Source organism: Scomber scombrus, chromosome 4 (assembly GCF_963691925.1).
Source record: "Scomber scombrus chromosome 4, fScoSco1.1, whole genome shotgun sequence".
Taxonomy (NCBI): domain Eukaryota; kingdom Metazoa; phylum Chordata; class Actinopteri; order Scombriformes; family Scombridae; genus Scomber; species Scomber scombrus.
Window position 1 is genome coordinate 32,163,021 of NC_084973.1, and position 22,306 is coordinate 32,185,326.

Here is a 22,306-nt window from a genome sequence, read left to right on the forward strand (position 1 = left end):
ATAAAACATTTTAGTGATATGTATGTTTGTTATCTACTGTGGCTGAATTTTCCATCTGTGGTACAAAAAAAGGAAAGCCAAATATTCAGACCACCACCCATAAAACCACCCAATGTGGCAACACACTATACAGCCCGGCTTGCGTTACTTCCTGCCTGCCCTGCCTTCGGCCGCATCATGCCAGTCAATTCGGCCAGGCGGATTTCAGCCTGACTGAAGCTTTAAAAACACAGTATGACCCTTTACATCGCTGCCTCGGTACTTTAAAACTTTAATAATAATAGTAAAAATCTAAAAATAGCAAAGTTGTTCAACCTTCTAACATCCACTCAAATGATCTATGTGGAGTTTTTGGTGTGTGTGGCTATTTTAACAATAATACATTTAATTTATGGACCACTTTTTAAAGTAAAAGTGCTTTATATGGCAAGTTAAAGAGATCCTAAGTAACTAAAAAAAACACTTATTTACAAGGTAGCACAGGTCGTTCTGTTAGTCTTGAGTCAGGTGTGAAAGTTTCTTCTTTTTAAGTGTAATTTATACATACATTTCACTATTTCTCTATCTGACTGTGACAGTTATCTACATATAAGTGTGGAAGTAGATGCACAAGGCCCTGAGGGAAGAGAGAAACATGAAGAGTAAAAAAAAAACAGGTTAAATAAAGTGAAATATTCTCTAATTTGACAGCAACAGTTGTAGTCTTTCTATTCATGTTACTCAAAAATCATCACATCAGTTCATTTTGTTCTATTATAAAATTATTTCCCTTAAATATGGCGTTCAACCCACCATGACTGCCACACACACACACACTGAGTGGAGAAATACCAGACAGGAAGTTGCCAAATGTTCCTCGTGTTTGTTTAATTTTTTTTTTTTCTTCAAAAGCAAAATTTCAGCTCATCTTTTTTTTTTCTTATAGAAAAATGGAAACAAAACAAACAAACAAACAAAAAAAATCGCCCTTGTACAAACATTTAAAAATGACTAACAGCCAAAAAAAAAAATAAAGAAATATTTAAAAAATAAGAAAAACAAAAGAGAAATGCTGTACAGATTAGTAAAGAAAAGAAAAGGGGGATTTAACTCCTCTGTGTGTCTGCTTCAGTGCTGCTTGGACACTGAGCAGCGAAATACAGCAGTAAAGAAGCTTTTAACACACACACACACTCTCCATTTACACACACACAGACACACACACTCTTCATTTACACACACACACACACACACACACACACACGGCAGAGGAGTGCATTACTGCTGCTGTAGACAAACAAAAAACTATTTCTCTTGAAATTAAGTTCAGTTCATCGATGTGTTTTTTCTCTTTTTAGTTCTTTTTTTTTTGAGGGGAGTTTCGTGACTTTCGTGTCGATGAAACCTGTTAAAAATGTCAAGTTAATGGATGTCAGACGCACACACGCACACACACACACACAAAACAAAAAACCCCAAAAACAAACAAAACACTTCCCCCTTTTAGTCCTGAAAAAACAAAAAAACAAAAAAACTGATTTCCTCGCAGTGGTTTTTTCTTTTTCTCTTTTAAACAAACAGAGATGCACCGAGAGAGAATTATTTAGCCTTTCAAAGACTTGGATGTGTTTCTGTTGCAGCTCTGCTTTTCAGCTTATGTACAAAAAAACCTCCAAAAAAGACACAAAAATAATAACTATACACATGTTTCCACCTCTGCTGGCCCTCTCCGATCAAACCCTGGTCACATGATTTCAGGAACAGCATGACGACGCTTCAATCTCCAAAAAAAAAGAAGAAAGAAGCTCACATCCAAAAAAAACCCACTGCTACTATTATTGTTGGATTTAAAGTATAAAAAGCTGCAGCAGAAGTAGTAGTAGTAGTAGAAGTCATATCATCATAGTGTGAGTCAAATCATTAACATATAAAAAGAGATTATGACGCACCTCCATCATGTGTAATGCAAATATGACCGCTACAAAAAAAACAACCCAAAATCCTGCGTCTGAACTCAAGACGGATGTTTCTAAGAAAAAGCCAAGTTCCTGTTGAACATCTGCAGACAGGAAGTTAATGATTTCATCTGAGACGTCGTAATGAAGTTTACATTTGGCTTTTAATTCATTTATCCAAAAAAACAACGGAGTAATAATAATAAAAAGTCATCGACGGAACGGCTTGAAAACACTCGATCGTCTTGTTTTTAGAGGAGAAAGTCAGACGCTGTATATTTTACATGTTGTATCGTGGCTTCAAATGAACGTTTAAAAAAATGTCTTAATATCAAGAACTCGGTTTAATAAGTCATTCATAGATTTGATGGTTTGATTAATGAGCGGACCACTTCTATCTTCTTCAGATGTACGAGGGATTCCTGTGAGCTCGTCGTTTAGTCTACATTTAATAAACCAGTCAGCTGGACATTTTATTTTCTAAACTCATATTAAGTGCTCTAACGTGTGAATGCTTTCATGGCTTCAAATCAGCAGCAAACTTTCTTTTTTCAACCGTTTACTTTATCAAACGTCGCCGTCTTCCATCCTAGATGTCGATCAGAATTTAATTCCTCATCTTTCTTCCTTTGCTGTTAATTTCAGCCTCTTTTGTGCCATATTTAAATACGCTACACTCAGAAAACGCCTATCAGGAAGATTCATGTGAGACCACATTGATCGTCTCCTGCCTGTAAAAAACAACCCTGTTTGAGTCTTCCATCGCTCTTCATTTGCTTCACTTCACACGTGCAGGACTGTTTCTTCTTCTTCTTCTTAACGTCTAAAGGCATCACTTTGGTACGAGCATATTGCTTCTATACATCCATCATCACTTCTGTTTGTCTCTAACGAGCCTCTCAGCGCTGCTCTGTCTGTTCATTACGATTCACACCGGGGCGTTTTGGCAGTTTAACAGGAACCAAACCTGTCACCTTTCTATAGCACCGTCTCTCTGAAGGGAATCATTTAAGCTTCATGATTAGGAGGGCAGGAGAGAGAGAGAGAGAGAGGTGCAGAGAGAGGTCAGGAAAAGAAACATAAAACAACACATTTAGTAAGAAAACAAAAAGACAAACTGTTCAAACCAAAGTCGTGATTAGAAAAAAAAGAAAAGAAGCACCCACATCTCTCCCTACGGTGACGGCAGCACTGACAAAGTCCCAGCGCTTCAAAATCTGTGTCGTGGCTTTTTTTAAAAAAAGTTCTCCAGGAAGAAAAAAACCAACCAGGAGTCATTTTTCCAGGTTTGAGCCAGGAGAGAGTTCCAAGCTTCCCAAACGTGATGAGAGCAGTCAGTATTTACCCCGAGCCGGGACGAAGTTTCACAATGAGTCCGAGTGTGTTTGTGAGTCCGTGTGTCTCTGTGTTTGTGTGTGTGTGTGTGTGTGTGTGGCAGTTTGTGTGTGTGTTATTTGTTGCGCAGCAGCTCCAGCTGATCCTGGTATTCAGTGAAAAGTCTCTGGAATCGCAGGTTTTCACCGATGACGGGTAAAACCTCCCGCAGTAACTCTCGCTTACGTAGACCCTGAAAACAGAAAGTAGTGAAGAGAAAGTTAGAAGGGTTTGTGTAAGAAGTACTGAGATACTTTACTGAAGTAAAAGTACACAGAGAGCAAAGTAAAAATACTCCATAACAAGTAAAAGTACTGCAGTATTATGAGCGATGTAGTATGCAGTATCACAGTAAAGTACTGCAGTATTATGAGCGATGTAGTATGCAGTATTACAGTAAAAGTACTGCAGTATTATGAGTGATGTAGTATGCAGTATTACAGTAAAAGTACATAAGTATTATGAGTGATGTAGTATGCAGTATTACAGTAAAAGTACTGCAGTATTATGAGTGATGTAGTATGCAGTATTACAGTAAAAGTACTGCAGTATTATGAGCGATGTAGTATGCAGTATTACAGTAAAAGTACTGCAGTATTATGAGCGATGTAGTATGCAGTATTACAGTAAAAGTACTGCAGTATTATGAGTGATGTAGTATGCAGTATTACAGTAAAAGTACTGCAGTATTATGAGTGATGTAGTATGCAGTATTACAGTAAAAGTACTGCAGTATTATGAGCGATGTAGTATGCAGTATTACAGTAAAAGTACTGCAGTATTATGAGTGATGTAGTATGCAGTATTACAGTAAAAGTACTGCAGTATTATGAGTGATGTAGTATGCAGTATTACAGTAAAAGTACTGCAGTATTATGAGCGATGTAGTATGCAGTATTACAGTAAAAGTACTGCAGTATTATGACTGATGTAGTATGCAGTATTACAGTAAAAGTACTGCAGTATTATGAGCGATGTAGTATGCAGTATTACAGTAAAAGTACATAAGTATTATGAGTGATGTAGTATGCAGTATTACAGTAAAAGTACTGCAGTATTATGAGTGATGTAGTATGCAGTATTACAGTAAAAGTACTGCAGTATTATGAGTGATGTAGTATGCAGTATTACAGTAAAGTACTGCAGTATTATGAGTGATGTAGTATGCGGTATTACAGTAAAAGTACTGCAGTATTATGAGTGATGTAGTATGCAGTATTACAGTAAAAGTACTGCAGTATTATGAGTGATGTAGTATGCAGTATTACAGTAAAAGTACTGCAGTATTATGAGCGATGTAGTATGCAGTATTACAGTAAAGTAGTGGTTTGGTCCTCTGACTGATATATTATTATTATGACATCATTAGATTATTAATAGTGAAGCATCAGTGTTAGAGCAGCATGTTACTGTTGTTGCTGCTGGAGGTGGAGCTAGTTTACACTACTTTATATACAGTTAGCTAGTTTAGTCCAGTGGTTCCCAACCTAGGGGTGGGGCCCCTCCAAAGGGTCAGCAGATAAATGTGAGGGGTGGTGAGATGATTAATGGGAGAGGAAAGAAGAAAAAACTAAGTTCTGATACACAAATGTGTTTTCAATTTTTGGACTTTTTTTTCTTTTCTTTTCTTCTTCTTTTTTTTTGCTGAAATATTGGATCATTTGAACATTTATTCTCTGAGATGTAGAAAGTAGCATCACATGGAAATACTGCAGTAACCCAAGTACTTGATTTAAATACTTTGATTTATACTCTGATATTATATTATCCACATTCATCAGTGTAGTCGTACCAGAGTGGTGGGGTCCCAGGCTGTAGCAGCTGATTTATGAACAGGACCGAGCAGCTCCTTACACAATTCTCTGAGACGATACTCTGAGCCTGAAGAGAGAACACACACACACACATTGTTAGATCTCTCAAACAGGATATGAAACATGTATCTCTGCAGCCTGTCTGTGGCGTTTCGTACCTTCGTTGACGAGGAATCGGGCGTAGATGAGCATCCAGTAGCGATACTCCTGTGCTGACTGCAGGGTGAGAGCAGACGCCAGCTGGTTCTCCAGGAAGGCCAGTGTCATGCTCTGCTGCAGGTGGTGAGGGGTGGAGGAGAGCCGCGACGCCAGCCGCCCAGCGCTGCACACACACACACACGCAGAGACACACACACACACACACACACACACACGCGCAGAGACACACAGAGAGACAGAGAGACACACACACACACACAGGTTTTATTTTACTCTGTTACATTTAATCTGGTAAGAAGTGAAACATTTAACATCAAACATGAACTCTCTTACTTGAGGTTGCGCCCCTGCATGACGGCCAGTGGCCCTGAGGACACAGGTGCATCCTGGGTAGGAAGGCAGCTCCTGAAGTCAGCACACTGGACCAGAGAGTCTCCTTTATCTGCTATCAGAGTCCTGAGAGACAGACGGAGAAACATGTTTAAAATGCTTCACTCAGACGAAGTTCTGCAGCTTCAATACAAATACATTTCATCTGATGTTAAATTAATAGTTGTTTATAAGAATCCTTTAAATATTTTGAGTTAAAATGTTCCTCGGCCGTCTCCACAGAGTCGGGTTCAGAGTCTCACCACGTCTCCAGTGAGGAGCTGAAGCAGTACGACTTCCCGTTGGACAGACCGATGACGGGGACGCCCTGCTGAGTCAGCATGGAGTGAGACACTGTGATGTCAGCACCTAGACACACGAATACACACACACACAAACAAACACACACAAAAAAAGGGATACCAACATGAATTCTGCATCGTCCAGAATAACACATTTTTAAAGCAGCTCTACTGTTGTTTGCAGACACTTGTTTTTAATTAAATGCACATTAATTATAAATAAAACTTCTCAAAGTAAAACACATTTATTTACTTTCTTTCTGAGAGTAAGATGGACGTCAGGCTGATGTCTTTATGTTACACATGAGAGCTGAGGAGCCTGGATGTGGTTAGCTTAGCTTAGCATAAAGACTGTAAGTAGATGGAAACAGCTAGCCTGGTTCTGTCCACTGTTGGAAAATACACCTACACACTCGTCTAAAGCTGCCTGATTAACATGTTGAAGCATGTTTAATTCTCCCAAACATGAACAGTAATAAGACAATAAGTAGATAATCGTGTCCTGACTGCAGCTTCATGTCTAACACACTGAGAGACATGTTATCTTCCTCCAGGAAAGAAAGAAATGAAGTGTTGAACGTGCTCCTCACCAGTTAAAATGGTTTGCAGAGACTCGTTCTTCACCAGAGCTTTCTGCTTCTGAACGTCCCTGCACACACAAACACACACACACACACACACAAACACACAATGATGTTATTAAACCACCAACCGACATCAGAAGACAATGAAAGAAGAAAAACAAAGAACAAATTAAACAGAAAATACTGAGACCAATGCACGCAAGAGAAAATAACAATGATAACAATGTCATGTAAAAAATGTAATAAGAAAAATAAGAGAAGAAGAGAAAAAGTTTATTAAAAGTTACAGTTAAAAAAAACTCAGTTAAAACAGATTAAAGAGACAAAACAAGAGTAAAAATGAAATAAAAGAGATAAAGTTGAATAAAAACTAAGTTAAAAATAAGTATATGAGAATAAGTATTATTCTAATTCTTAATTAAATTGATGCAAACTGGACAGTTTTTTACTTTTGTTCTCTTTTATGACGCAATTATTTTATGATTTGTGTATTTTTTTGCTGCCTTGTAAATTTGGAGTTTGATGAGTGCTCTATAAATAAACTTTACTGTTATATTAACGTTTATTATTATTATTGACTGATGGATGAATTAACCAATGAAAACATGACTTGTACATTGACAATAAAGTCTACTAAAATACTTCTTGATACCCAAGGAAACAGGATAACTGACTTTTTAGGGTCATACTTTGGCACACTTCCTATAGAAACATGATGAGAATCAGCTGATATGTTTTCACTGACCAGACGAACAGCGTGGCTCCGGCCGTCAGCGCCATGACGAAGTGGAGGGAGCAGTGCAGCGCTGAGGCCGGCGTGGCCAGCTGGATGGCAGGAAGGAGCCGCCGGCCGCAGGAAGAGAAGACCGACAACATCCTGTCCTGACAGGCGACGGCGATGACGTCACTGAGGAAGAGGAGGAGGAGGAAGAGGAAGTGTTCAGATATCTGTGACTCTTATTACACATTCATTCATACGGCTTACGGAGTATTTTCAGGGTGTGATGATTCTGAAACCACAAACATCTACAACCTGAAAACACATATAACTATTGTTACTGTTTAAAGCAGTCATTTTTTATATTTAACACTATTTTACATGAAATATTAGAGTTCTTGATACTCGAGGAAACAGATGCAACGTTTTTTTAAAGATAACTGACTTTTTAGGGTCATATCTTTTGTTTCAATTCCTGTAAAAACATAATTAGAATCAGCTGAGAGATAAAAGAAATAATAAAACAGTTTTCTTTATAATTACATCCATAGGCATCATCACAGTGACTGAATGTATGATATAATCTGATCATGGGTTTGATAAACCTTCTGTAATAAATGTGGTCTAATGTGTTTCAGTTTATGGGTCCCTGATGTGAGAGATAACTAGAAGGCTCTGGTGAAATGTGGTGATTACCGTAATTACTGGTAAAGCAGCAACACAAAATTCAAAAAGCAAACAGAAGCAGATCAGAAAAGGAGGCTTCATACTAAAATATAGTAGAAGAAGAAGATATAAAGGCCTCTCTCTAATATAAGCCTGGTACTCTGCAGTGAAGGTAAATAAAGCCCCAGACCACTATTAGAGGAAATACGGTGAATCTTGTGAATTTGGTTAATATATAAACTGATTTTAAAATAAGTGATTATGTATTCCAACCATGAAGGTGAGATGCAGTTTGTGTATGAAATGTATGTGTGTGTATATGTGTGTGTGTGTGTGTGTGTGTATGTGTGTGTGTGTGTTACCTGCTCCCTGCAGCAGTGACCACTGAGCTTGGCAGCAGTGTGTTCCAGTCTCTTCCGTCTCTGGAGCATCTCAGCTGGCTGAGCTTTGAACCCGCGACCACCGACACCTCGTTCTCCACCTCCACGAACACCGAGGGCTCCATGCTCACCTACACACACACATTTTACATTAAGAGTTTAATATAAAAACATTTGAATTCTTACATTTTTTATCCTATCTTATGGAGTTATGACAGCGTTTCCTCACTTCCTGTTTTTATTGAGTCATAAAAAGTGCGATACAAATACAATCTGATGAACTGATTGATTGATGTGCTCCTAAAATATAATAAAGTCTAACTGATGGATCATAAACTCCAGTATAAACTAACACTGTGATTGTTACCTGCAGGCTGAAGGACTTCTTGATGCTCGGCGTTGGAAGTTTGAGAGTAGCGACGGGAGGCGGAGGAGCTGCCACCCTGCTGGGCTCCCGCTCTGCTGGAGGAGTAATCTGAGAGGGAGGAAGAGGAAGAGGAGGAAGAGGAGGGTTATCTTCAGCATCTGTCTCCAAACATCTGCTCTAACATTTCAAGGAGCTTTAACTGAACTTTTTTTTAGCTTGGATTAAAAAAAGCCCCAAAAATTCTGGATTAAAACACTTAATTCTGCCTCTACTACTACTACTACTACTACTACTACTACTACTACTGCCATGTATTTCAAACCATGTTTTCCCTCCTTACTTCCTAAAATGATTCTTACTCTCTGCTTTGTTAATATTTTAATGACTAAAACAAAGAATAAGAGTTGAGCTGATCTCTCTACCTGAGTGAAGGGCTGGGCGACCGTAGTGGCCATCTTGTCTTTCCTGGGCCGTCCCTTTTTCCTCTTCTCCACCACCTCTCCTCCGTCCATCAGCATGTCGGTTTTCCTCTTGGTGAACGACAGATTCTTGTTGATGGCGGCCATCTTGTCCTCGCTGTCGCTGCTGGTGTCTTCTTTGGACTTGATGTCTTTCAGGGCGGAGATGCCGTCTTTTGTCCTGAGAAACAGACAGAAAGGAACATTTGCTTTTAGTATTTCCTTCATGATTTGCACCGTATTTATTGCACAGTTTCACTCATATTGCAGCAATCACCTGTCCAGAGGAGACAGTCCTGTGGTGGAGGTGATGGCAGCAGTGACGCCCGGCGTGGCCTTTGACCTCTCTGTGAAGCGGGAGTCCAGAGCTTTCATCGGCTCTATCTTGGAGGCAGAAGTGAGCAGCAGAGTGGACTTCACACTGGAAGATAAAGAAACCAGAAATATAAATAGAAGAAGAGAGAAATCAAAGATAGATAACAGGAGGAGGGACATTAAACTGGGCTGTGTACCCGTCCTTGTTGTCCTCCAGACCCTTGCTGGTGCTGTTGGGTGGAGGTAAGTTGAGCATGGAGTCGTGGCCGGGCCGCAGCCCCAGAGAGGAGGCCTGACCTGGGCTGGAGTCAGAGCTGAGCTGAGAGGTCAGCTGGTTGGACATCGACGATCCAGACGGCAGGATGGGAGCGCTGTTAAACAGAGCTGGAGAGAAATCCCTGAGAGGAAAGAAAGGAAGAAAGAAAGAGAGAAAGAAAGAGAGACAGACGGTCAACTACTGCAGTTTGTACTACTACCACTATGACTAGAACCATTAATACTACTGCCTCTACTACTACTACTACTACTACTACTGCTGCTATTACTACCACTACTACCTCCTCTACTACCACTACTAGTTCTACAACAACCTCTACTGTTACTGCTGCTGTTGAGAGGAACCTGGGCTGGGGGTCATTTTTTATTGAGGTTTTTATAGGTTTGCTGGGCTCCTAGTAACTGAGACCTGACCCAGGACCTGAGTGGGACTGGGTCCAAACTGTATTCAGCCTAACTGAGTTAATAAGAGTCTTCTTCTTTAGCTGCAGGTGTCCAGGAGGACTGTGTATCAGCTCTGATCGCTCTATCAGCCTCAGAAAGTCAGTATCAGTCGGGCTACACTACTGATCACAGTTAATGATCTTAAATGATGTGAATCTCTTCATGTTTTCTTACCCTGTGTCCAGCTGAGCGATGCACAGCGGTGTGATTCGTCTTCTGCCGTCGGCCGTTCTCGTCTCCACCTGCTTCTTCAGGAGGTTCTGCAACACCACAAAAACATTAGTAACAAAAGGTAAACTAAATATTTTCCTCTCAGCAGAAACAGAAAGCATGGAAACGTTTTCATATAAATTACCTGATTTTATATTAATTCATATAGTGTATAAAATTATGATTAAAAAGAAAGCTAAAAACTTTAACTTTAGTCTTTAACCAGCTGTTCTATCAGTCATCTTTAACCTGATGCACTTATTTAATAAAGTTGTATTTGACTTGATTGTATATATTGTATTTATTCTATGTTTGAGCTACTTTATTTAACACTACTGTTTCCTCCTTCCTGTTCCCACCTTCCTGATGTCCTCCAGAGACTCTCCGTTCATCACGCTGTTCAGTTTGGGGGTGGAGGCTTCAGGTCCGACACCAGCTGGTCCTGAATGTGTCTGAGCAGTGGTCTGCCTCTCCTGCTGGTATTTGAGCATCTCTGGGTTCTCGATGATGGTGGTGGAGAGCTGAGCCTCGGTGCTGGTGATGGCCAGACTCTTACCGTAGATGTTCTGATGGATGGTGTTCTGCATGACAGGGAGAGAAAGAGAAAGAGAGATTTAATGATGGAGGGAACAAAATAACATGACATCACAACTAGTTTGGAGTAAAACGTGATCCAGCATGAAACTTAAACAAGTGTGATTTGGGAACTTAAAGGTGCAGTGCAGGAGTTTTGTCTCCCCCTTCTGGCAGTGAGAGTAATTACAAAAACACTGTTGACATGTGCTTACATCACAGAGCTTTTAATTAATCTGTTGTTTATCTTGTTTTTTAGACTTTTTTATTTAGTTTCCTTTAAAAAAAACAAAAAACAGTCTGACTTTATCTTCTTTGTTTTCATGTTTTTTAATCTATGTTGTTGAATTTAACTTTCTGCACCTGTTTTCTTGTTCTATTGTTTCAAATGTAAAACACTTTGAGCTGCATTTCATTAGGAAAGGTGCAATAAATGAAGTTATTGTCATTATTATTATTATTGTAGGCTCTAATGCAGCCTACTGTATCACTACTGCTGTCCCTGTTAAAAGGTGGATCAAATGTTTCACCACCTGATTTTGATCCATTTGGTCTGATAACATTTGTAAAGTCTAGAAAAGTCGCACATTTAAATGATTTCATCCTCCTTTAATTTAGCAGAGAGCTAGCCGTAAGTTAGCCGCCTTGGCCAGCAGAAGTCTGCTTTCATGCATTTATTTATAAATGCAGTAATATCAAACCCAACACCAGATGAAACACTCTAATAAAACTTTACAGTGAAGGAGGAGACATCTGTGGTCCAGTAATTTAAAGTTGTGAAATTAACAATATTATATTTTTTAACTGCTGCTGCTTTCACATGATGTGTGTCTCACCTTCTCCTCCTCACTCAGCGGGTCTCCCAGTTCATCCAATGAGAAGTCCAGGTAGGCCACGGTACCGTCCATCGAACACACCAACATCCCCAGACCTGTCAGAGTCCTGAGACACACACACACACACACACACATTTTTTGATGAATCATTGGACTGAATGTGTGATATCAGGAACATAATACAATAATAATATTATAATAGCTGACTTGTAAGGCCTGTTTAAAACTCACCAGGATATGTCCATAATTGATTTATCAAACAGATCATGGATGACCACCAGGGGGCGCTTCAGAGAGGTCAGCTGGACAGAACAGAGAGATTAAGTTAGTATCACAATTACGACAGTTTTACTTACTAGAAATGAACCGAAATGGGTTTTTTTTAAAACACAATTCAACTAAAATGGACGAATGAATTTGCTGAAACCAGAAATACCCAAATTTAACAGCTCAGTCTGATGTTTGCTTTCTTCACACTCAACAACAACAACAACTCAATGAGCTAAAGGGGAAATCAGGGAGTTGTATTTAGTTAGTTTTTATTATCTCTGAGGAAGCTGAAAAGGAACAAATATCAAAAAAATACCTTCTTTCTCACCCACAACACTTCCTACTCTTCACCATCTAACTGTCTGATGTCTGTCTGTTATTGTTCATCTCTGCTCGGTCACTGTGTCTCTATGTCAGTCGATGTTTGTCACATTATTTCACCAATAAAGTCAAAGAATAAAATAAACCACATCTGTGACATTAAGATAAAAAATAAAATAAAATACCTTCTTCTTAAGAACAGACATTATATGTGTAATCATTTCCTTCACTACTGATGAAACTTTAGTGTGAACTGACCCAGACGGAGAGCGATCGGTCTTTGCTGCCGACGGCGCAGCAGCAGTACGGACAGCTGGGCTTCGGAGAGCTGCCGTTCTTCTGCTTCTTCTTAAAAATCTTTGGGTTGAATTTCTACACAAACAGAAAGCAGAACCAGAACATGCATTAAAAAAATTACATTAAAAAAGCAATGTGTGTGTTTTTTAAATCTCTAAAGTTAAAGAGCGCTCACCACTACGGTCACGGCTTTACGGTGGCCCACAAAGTCCATGTTGGTCTTCCAGCCGTCTCTCTCTACGATCTGAGCGGTGGGGCCGGAGTTGTTCATGGCGTGAGCCGACACCAGGTACTGACCGTCCGGAGACCAGGACAGACGCAGGACATGAGTCGTCCCTCCACACTGAGACAGAGAACAAACATTACTCACACTCTTCCTTTAAGTAGCCACCAATATCTACTTATATTAATATAACCAGAACAATATGTGCTCTGTTCCTATAGCAACAGCCTCTGGGAGCGACCGTACCTCATTGAAGGGTTTGGTGATGTTGGCCTCCATCTGCCAGTCCACCGTCCTCCACACTTTGAGGCTGTGGTCGTCGGCCTGGGAGGCGATGTACTTCCCTACAGGGTCCCACGTCAGACCTTTAACCAGCCCAGTGTGTCCCCGAAGACACGTCACCATCTCTGAAGAGACAAGAAAACACACAGAGAGGTCAGACATCTCTGCTCTACTGACCCGCTGGACTGGATAATGATTTAGTGATGATCGTTAGTTTTTAGAAGGAGAAAACAGGATTTCACCACGTTAAATACAAAACCTTTCTATTAGAAAGATATGAATTCATTTTCAATTCTATCATATTTTGGTCTGATTGTAACAATAATTCCTTCAATTTAAATGTATGCAATACATTGTAAACACAGGGTTTTAAACAGAATAGTAACTTTTTTTGGAAGTTGTGATGACTTTTTTATACATTGCATAACAGGTTGGGTTTTTTTAATATGTAATGTAATTGAATGGTTACAGATTGGGCTCAGCAGCAGAGCATCATGTTTAAGATCCATCACTCAGAAAATGTCTGCAGCTTCTCCACAATTTCAGTTGAATTACTTTTTAAAAATGTATCTGACTTAAAACTTTTCTTCCCACAAATATGATGACTTGTGGTCAAATAGAAAAGTGTGAGCGTTCTTTCTTTTTCTTTTATGTGACAAAAAATGATTTAAAATTTAGTTTTTTTTCCTCTTCTTGTTGAATTAATGCTACACTGATGACAGGATGAGCTCTCTCTGTCTCTCTTTCTTTCTCTCTGTCTCTCTCTGTGAGTCTCTCTGTCTCTCTCCGTCTCTCTCTTTCTCTCTGTGAGTCTCTCCGTCTCTCTCTCTCTTTCTCTCCATGTGTCTTTCTCTCTGTGTCTCTTACCTGGGAATTTGCGAGCGTTCCAGATGACGATGGTGTTGTCGACGCTGCAGGAAGCCAGCCAAACGTCGTGCGGAGACCAAGCCACGTCCATCACGTCTACACACACACACACACACACACACAAACACACACACGTATATAAATACATCTGAGTCCACAGACAGTGTGCATTCTTTGTAGACATAATAAATGTAAAAGTGTGTTTTATACCTCCAGTGTGGTTCCTCAGGATGGTCACACACCTCCACTGCTCCACGTTGGCCAGCTTACTGCTCGACCCGAACACTGTGCTGGGACCGATGAATCTGCAGAGGAAACACACACACACACACACACACACTCTATCAAACATCAACAACCACCAGCTCTGACTGTTCACATCAAAACGTTTCTACAATTCATTTAAAACTGCACAAACTCTGAAAAAAACGTCCTTTTATTCCAAATCCTTAAGACTCAAGCTGATTATTATATAATTATCAGCTGATATCAACCTATCACAGCTATATCGGTATTGCTGTATATGTTGTCTGATATGTGCTGATTTTTTTTAAAAAGGTATAAAAGCAGCAATTCAAGTGAATTATATGCATTTTTTTAATGCGTAAAGGTAATTATAATCATTAAATTCACAGTGAAGTTTACTGTGTCAGATCATTATACATATATATATATATATATATATATATATATATATATATATATATATATATATATATATATATATATATATATATATATATCATAAGTGTTTGATAACCACATTGAGGGATCACTTCACCGCATCACCCGATAAATCCAATATCAGTTGGGCTCCCATTGTGTGTGTGTGTGTGTACTTACGCAGCTCTCTTCCACACCATGACCAGCTTGTCGTCTCCTCCTGACGCCAGGTACAGCCCGTTGTTTGACCAGCGCACACAGTTCACACACGCTGCGGAGACACAACACACACACACACTTCTGCTTACTGAGGTTCTAAAAACGTGACTCCTGCTGACTTTCTGCTGAGTCGGCAGTTATGAAGGATGTTAATAGTAACAGCAGCAGCGTGAGCTTCTCATATTGTTGAATCTGTTGTCTTCCTCTCATTCTGCAGCAGATTGAGTTTTTTTTATCAATGATGAACAAATGAATATGTTTTCATATTCACATCTCTACCATCATCTGCTGCTACTTTTATTACGATTTTAACTTTTTATTTAATATCCTTCAGGGCGGGATGTAATGTCTGTGAGATTCTATTGTATGCTACACTGCACTGCTCACTTTATCTTTTTTATCTCTCTATTATTTACTTACCTTATTGACTTATTATGCTTACTGTGTAGAGGTTCATTATTTTATCACATATATATTTTTTGTTCCTGATCCTTAACAAACATTAACAGCAGCACTAGGAGACATGCTGCGTTCAGGAGCAGCTGTCAGCACAGGAAACAGTTTATCTTCACACGTTTTTACCTTCTGATTCTTTCATTTATCTCTAAACTCTTTGCTGCTGATGAGTCAATGCTGTTACTATGGTTACAACAGTACCAACAATACATTTAAATGTAGGATAGAAGTCACAGAAGCAGCCTTACTGATAGAAGACTAAATGAATAAAAGCAGGAGGTTTGGTGCTGATTGAAGAGCAGAATGTGTTTTTACAGCAGGAGTTAAACATGTGGAGAGAAGAGCTGTTTACAGGCTGTAAAGAGGTCAACAGTTATTTATAAATCATAATGAGTAATTAAATACAGCACAACTCAGCCTGGTACTGGCAGGAATGACTGTGGGAGAAATAATACAGCACGTAAATTAAATTATTTGGCTTTTATATATTAAAAAATGTCTGTTTTATTAAATCAGAATATCAATGAGACACTAAAGAAGAGCTGAAGGAAGATGCTGGATCCCACACCTGACTGTCGATCATTATTAAAGAAATGATTTATAAGACATTTACTGATTTTAACTAATCATAAATAAAAAAAATCCTCCACTGCTTGTGTTCACAGTAAACTTTACTCATAGAGTCTGTGTCAGAAGAGATTTAAACAGAGAGCTAAAGGACTGGATATAGTCCAATAACAGAAGTGATTGGTGCTGTCATCAATTTTGGATCCTCAAAAAACAGAAGTGTGACACTCGCAGTTATTTAAGCTAAAGGTCCGTCCACACTGAGAATGATAACTTATAAATATATGGTTTTAAATGTCGTTCTCATTGGAGTGGATGGAGGAGTTCACACCACAACTACAATGATAACGATAGAGGAGAATGATATGGTTGGAATCACTTTCAGAGCGATTTGATGAACGATAAAAACACTGACTGTCAATCAAAATGAAATACTTCTGATCAACACACTGAATCAGCACCCAGCTCTGAACTCTGCTGCTTTTCTTTTTATTCCTGCGTACAAAGTAGAGCAGCAGTGACAGCTCATCAATAATAAGCTGCAGACACAGCTGGAGCAGTCAGTGTGTACTGGACACAGCTGTTTACAGGATGTTATCCTTCTCAGTGTGGATGCTCACATCGTTGTCATTATAGTTAAAGTTATAGGTATAGTAATCGTTCTCAGTGTGGACGGCCCTTACAGCTGATTAACAGAGTCAGTCTTTTTTAACTGTTCTCTCACAGATGGTGTTACACACACACCTAAACTATGAAGGTAAACATAAGTAAGTCTGTATGAGAAAAATCTTAATTAACTTAGATTTTTCACTTAAAGATGTTTCTGCAACCGAGACTGATCTAAAACACCAGCTGTTCATGTGGACTTTTACTTTTTCAGTGTGAAGGACAACATGTCATCCAGTCTTATTCCTACAGATTAAACTGGTTTGGTTATCTGTAGATTTAGTCGCAGCAGACGTGATTCCAGTGTTCACAGCAGTCAACTGACTTCTATATTTGTGTTAATTAACATGAACACAGATGCAGTTTACTGAGGGAGGCTTTGTTACCTAAGTGATTGTCCATCTGGCAAAGCATCTTGGGAATATTCTCGTTCTTCTCGTCCTCGTCTCGGAGGACAGGCGCCATGTTCCAGATCATCACCTTCCCCGAATCCTCCCCTGGAAACAACATCACATGTACATCATTCAGCAGATTATCTACATCATACATTTTCCCCTCCGTATAAATAGCAAGCAAAAAAAAACCTATCTTACTGCAGCAGGTGGATGAATGCACATTAATCTGACTACTAATTAAAATCACTAACTTTAATTCAGCAGCATTTCTCCTGTACACATACGATGGAGACAATTTGACATGTGTCAGGGTTAAAAACTATGTTTAAAGGTGAAACTTCTCTCCCACCTGAGCTACAGCTGCTATAAATACACACTGAGAATTAAGGCTGTGCGATGTATCGACTTTTTAAGATAAGTGGATATGATTTCATAGGAGATGCAGGACGATACGGACGTTATTGTTAATATGGATATAGTTTATTCACACTCTTTACGCCAATATTTTGGTCAGATTACATTACATACATGTTAGATTACTGAGATGAACCAGAGTAAAAAATCAAGAAGAGCAACTGAATTTAATCCAGCTAAAGATGGACAGATAGTGGTGAGAGATGGAGGGGCGAGGATCAACTATTTATTCAATTAAAATGTGTTTTATCAGGATATATGTTGTTATCTGGATAGGAGGATTTTGGTCATATCGCCCAGACCAGACTTTAACTATACAAGACAAATGCACCAAATCCCACTGTGTGTGTGTTTGTGTGTATGCGTGTGTGCGCGCATGTCTTACCTTGCCCTCCAGTTGCAAATTTTGTCCCATCAGGATGAATATCAACTGAAAATATGGGTTTGCCTGTAAAGAAAGAACACAACACAGAGCATGAATTAGATTATATTCAATATCTCACTTTTAATATAATAACTGACACAACAGACGGACGCTGAAGCCCGACTGATGAATGACAACAATTCAGAGCAGAACAATGCGTAGTAAGTTACTGAAGGACAAAACATTATATGGAACCACAACAATGAATGTCACAGTAACTTCACTGAGCCTGATGGAAAATCACAATTCTCACCACTTCCACTGTAATTATTTACTGCTTTTACATCATAATCTAAACATCTGTTAGAGTGTTTGTTTACTCTTGTTATTCTTTAGCTTATCTCTTAATGTAAACACCACTCTTAAAAGCAGGTATGTTTGAGCTCGTATATATGAAGAATAATCTTGTGTAACTTGTGAACTTTGACTCTATGTTTGTGTAGCTTTGCTTTCGTCCTCACTGTGGAGTTAAAACAGCTTCTGGACTGAGACACACTCACAGCTGCTGATGTTTTATTGTTTAAATTATTACTAAAATATTAAATAAAAGTGAAACGTTAAATGAAATGAAGAGTTTGCTGCAGCTGACGGCTAACTTCCCAAACTGACATCTGTGTGATTTCATCAACGGACACAATAATCAATCGATAGGATATTAATATACTATTTAGATTATTATTAGTAGTACATATTATAATGTTTAGCATTATTGATAATATTGAAGTATTAAAGTTGATCGCCTTATTGTTTCACCTATTTTTTTAATTTAAAAAAGCCAAACATTCACCACTTCCATTGTGATAATGTGCAGCTTTTACATTAGAAACTGAACATCTTTAGGTGTGTAATTTGTGTGATCGTTGACTCTTATTATTTTTTATCTTTAATACTGTATTTTATTGTTAAAAACACTTTTAAAAACAGGTATAATCTTGTGTAATTTATGAACATTGACTCTATGTTTGTGTAGCTTTGCTTTAGTCCTCACTGTGGAGTTAAAACAGCTTCTGGACTGAGACTCACTCACAGCTGCTGATGTTTTATAGTTTATAATTATTACTTAATAATGTAAATAAAAACAACTGGAATCAGTTAACAGTTAACGTCTACTAACGGCTAACTTTCCTAACTGACAGCTGTGTCACTTCTTTAGCAGCTCCTCTGTTTATGTTTATCAAAGGCCCCAAAATATATTAAAATAAGTCATTTTAAAGGCAGAAACTTGTACGTGAGGGTTGTTAAATTAGCAGGTAAGTTAAGTAAGCTAACAGGGGGTATTAGAGCTAGCTGTTATTGATAGGGGGGTAGAAGAAGCTGTGTGTGTGTGGATGTGTGTGCATGGTTATGTGTGTATGTGTGTAATGCTTCAGATTGGTACTAACGGCTATCTTTGTTCATCAAACGGCTCAAAAAATTCAAATTAAAAGTGAATTTTAAATTAAAACAACTGAAATCAGTTAACGGTTAACGTCTACTAACGGCTAACTTTCCTAACTGACAGCTGTGTCACTTCTTCAGCAGCTCCTCTGTTTATGTTTATCAAACGCCTCAAAACACATTAAAAATAAGTCATTTTAAAGGCAGAAACTTGTACATGAGGGTTGTTAAATTAGCATGTAGGTTAAGTAAGCTAACGGGGGGTATAAGAGCTAGCTGTTTTTTGGTAGGGGGGTAGTAGTAGCTAACTAAACTAGCCGGCTAGCTGATTGATAGTGAGGGATCGATACGACACATTAAAAAGAGACACCACTAACACTAACATGTGTTAAATTAACGCTAAATAAAATGGGTAGCAAGTGTCAAAACAACCTCCACCTCCTCCTCCATCATGCCCCCCCCCTAAACCACCTCCCTCCACCTCCCGATAACAAAAGCCCCAACTTGGTGCAACAGATTCCTGCACTGTTTCTTACCGTTGTGGCTCACCCAGCTCGGCTTTAGCAGCTTCATCCTTTTAAATTATAATAATAATAATAATATTTATAATAAAAACTTATTCACGCCGAGCTTCACCCCCTCCTCCTTCTTTACCACCTCCTCTTTCTCCTCAAACTCTGCCCGATACTTTGCTGTTTTTGTGCTTCAGCTCCATCTCTGCAGCAGCGAGGAGCAGGAAACCCGGCCGACAGACGAGGTGACACCGCCAAAAGCAGGAAGTGCTCCCGTTCAGTTTGACCGCGGAAAGGAAGTGGCTTTCAGAATAAAATTATCAAGTGGCAATATTGTAGATTTTTTTAAAAAGTAGTGTAAATAAAATAAGTAGTAAAATTTTTCATGAGGTTCATGTTTGTTTTAATTCTGTTTATAATGATCAATCAAGATTAAGGGCAAAAAATCCTCCATTTTTGTGAGGTCGGGACAGGATTCACTTGTTGCCGCTTTTATTTTGAAAAAGTCAAGTAAATTGCACTGCGCAGACTCAGAATTTAAACTCAATTTCTGAGACACAAAGATTCAACATTGATTTTCATAAAAAATACTGCAAAAAATACAACAATTGTATGTTTTACAAGTTTGTTGGAAGTTGTATTACAGCTATTTTTCTTTCAGGTTTGAAAATATTATTTTTATTTTTCTATTTAATTTAAATTCCTTTATTAGTCCCACAATGGGGAAATGTACATTATTGCAACAACAAGTTGATAGTAAAAATAGAAAGAACATCAGAATAAAGATATACTTAATAACCAGGTGGACAAGTACAACCTAAAAAAGAAATAAAAGTAAGAAAATAATTTGAATCCCATCTGCAATCTGTAATTTAATAATTTAACGTAATAATAAAGCAGAAAAATCACAAAACAACACGTTCAAAACATCTCAGACATTTTATTCACAGACACAGTTCATATTTCAGTTTCACAATGAATAAAATGGCAAGTTTCATTTGATCCTGTTCAGACTTATTGTGCATTTACAGCGTAAATATGAAAATGATATTTATATATATATATTACACACATCCAGAAAAAGACTTTAAGGATGATTGATTTAATTCATAGCTTAACTGAACTCGTAGCAAACACCAAAAACAGGAAGACGAGTAAGTACATTAAAGAAAACTGTCAGGAAAAAAGTATGAAATATGAATTATTATCTCAAGCATCCAATTCAGAAAATATATGTAAAACATTTCATTTACAGGAACATCCCAGGAGATAATTACTATATTACAAAATACATCCCAAAAACACACCATCTTCTTAGTTTTAAGTTGGAAATTTTGGGTTCTGTTGATGATAGAGGTAAAAAAAAAAAAGATGCAGAGTTCAATTAACAGTCATTTGCAGTCAATGTAAACAGCAGATTCAACACTTCACGATGCGTTCAGGGTCCAACACAGCAGAATATTTAGTCTGTTTCTGCAAAAAAAGTCCTTTAAGTCGCACTTTGTTTTTCAGTTTAAGGAGAAAGACGCAGATTATTCTAACACAGTAGGAAGAAAAAAGTCATTATGATGCATTTGGCACTTTATAAAACTCTATAAAACACAAATAAAGTCCCTGCACTCGTTTATATGTTTCTTTATCATCGTGCAAGCTTTTTTTTTTTTTTTTTTTTTAAACAAATGGGACTTCTTACTGACAGAAGTGTGTGGGCAGTATTTCTTCTTTTTTTTTTAAACCAAATATATTCTCATTGTAAAAAAACAACAACAAAAAAAACAAAGATCTGTTTAAGACACTTAATTAAATAACAAACTAACTGAGTGGAGGAAGTGACGTGGTGATTAAAACAGAAGCTGTTGGTTTTGGTGAAAGCAGAGAAGTGAATTATTGTGCACACAGTGAAACTCATCCCCATTGAAATCTATTATAACCAACATTAATTTAAGCTTATTATTATTATTAAAACCTCCTTTTATAAGACTATACATTTAACAATCTAAACAGTAAGAAACACAGTATAAAGATCCCAGCGTTATATATATTAAACCTTCACCATGTACCTGAATTCCAGTATAACACCTTTCTATCAAAATGTCAGTGCATATATTAAAAAACTGGGAGAACTATCAAACTGTCCAACACCTGAGGAGACTTTAAACAGAAGAACCTGTGTGTGTGTGTGTGTGTGTGTGTGTGTGTGTGTGTGTGTGTGTGTGTGTGTGTGTGTGTGTGTGTGTGTGTGTGTGTGCAGAGGTGTAGAGTCGTGTTAGTGAAGGTGGCAGCGTGGTAGACTCAGTGTTTAGTCGTGTAACTAAGAAAAAGTAGGTTTACATCTCCTCCAATGTCACAGTTTCTATCACATTTAAGTGTTTTTGAGCAACCGGGAGTCAAAAACACTTCTGATGTCTCTTGTTGCTTTTGTTTCTCAGCACTACAGACACATTTAAAGGATATGACCTGTGAAAAACTGCATTTAATTACCTGACTTAAGACTCATTATTTGATATTGAAGTGTTAAATTCATAATTCCTACAAACACAGATGATGTCCAGTCAGTTATACCAGTTATTAAGG

At 38.2% G+C, this 22,306-nt stretch overlaps 1 protein-coding gene across 1 annotated transcript; it reads right to left on the minus strand.

The window, feature by feature from the left end:
- Positions 1 to 1,759: 1,759 nt before the first annotated feature.
- LOC133979433 (protein HIRA) lies at positions 1,760 to 19,793 on the minus strand. Its single transcript, XM_062417943.1, has 25 exons — positions 19,757 to 19,793; positions 17,805 to 17,867; positions 16,997 to 17,107; positions 14,883 to 14,973; positions 14,250 to 14,344; positions 14,040 to 14,135; positions 13,137 to 13,297; positions 12,843 to 13,010; positions 12,629 to 12,742; positions 12,011 to 12,081; positions 11,780 to 11,885; positions 10,730 to 10,951; positions 10,335 to 10,420; positions 9,638 to 9,838; positions 9,403 to 9,546; positions 9,090 to 9,306; positions 8,668 to 8,775; positions 8,283 to 8,431; positions 7,282 to 7,443; positions 6,543 to 6,601; positions 5,914 to 6,019; positions 5,615 to 5,737; positions 5,281 to 5,444; positions 5,101 to 5,189; positions 1,760 to 3,501 (listed from the first exon to the last, which is right to left on the minus strand). The coding sequence occupies exons 1-25, from the start codon at positions 19,791 to 19,793 to the stop codon at positions 3,385 to 3,387; spliced, it is 3,060 nt and encodes a 1,019-aa protein (XP_062273927.1). The 3' UTR covers positions 1,760 to 3,384.
- Between the last annotated feature and the right edge of the window lie 2,513 nt (positions 19,794 to 22,306).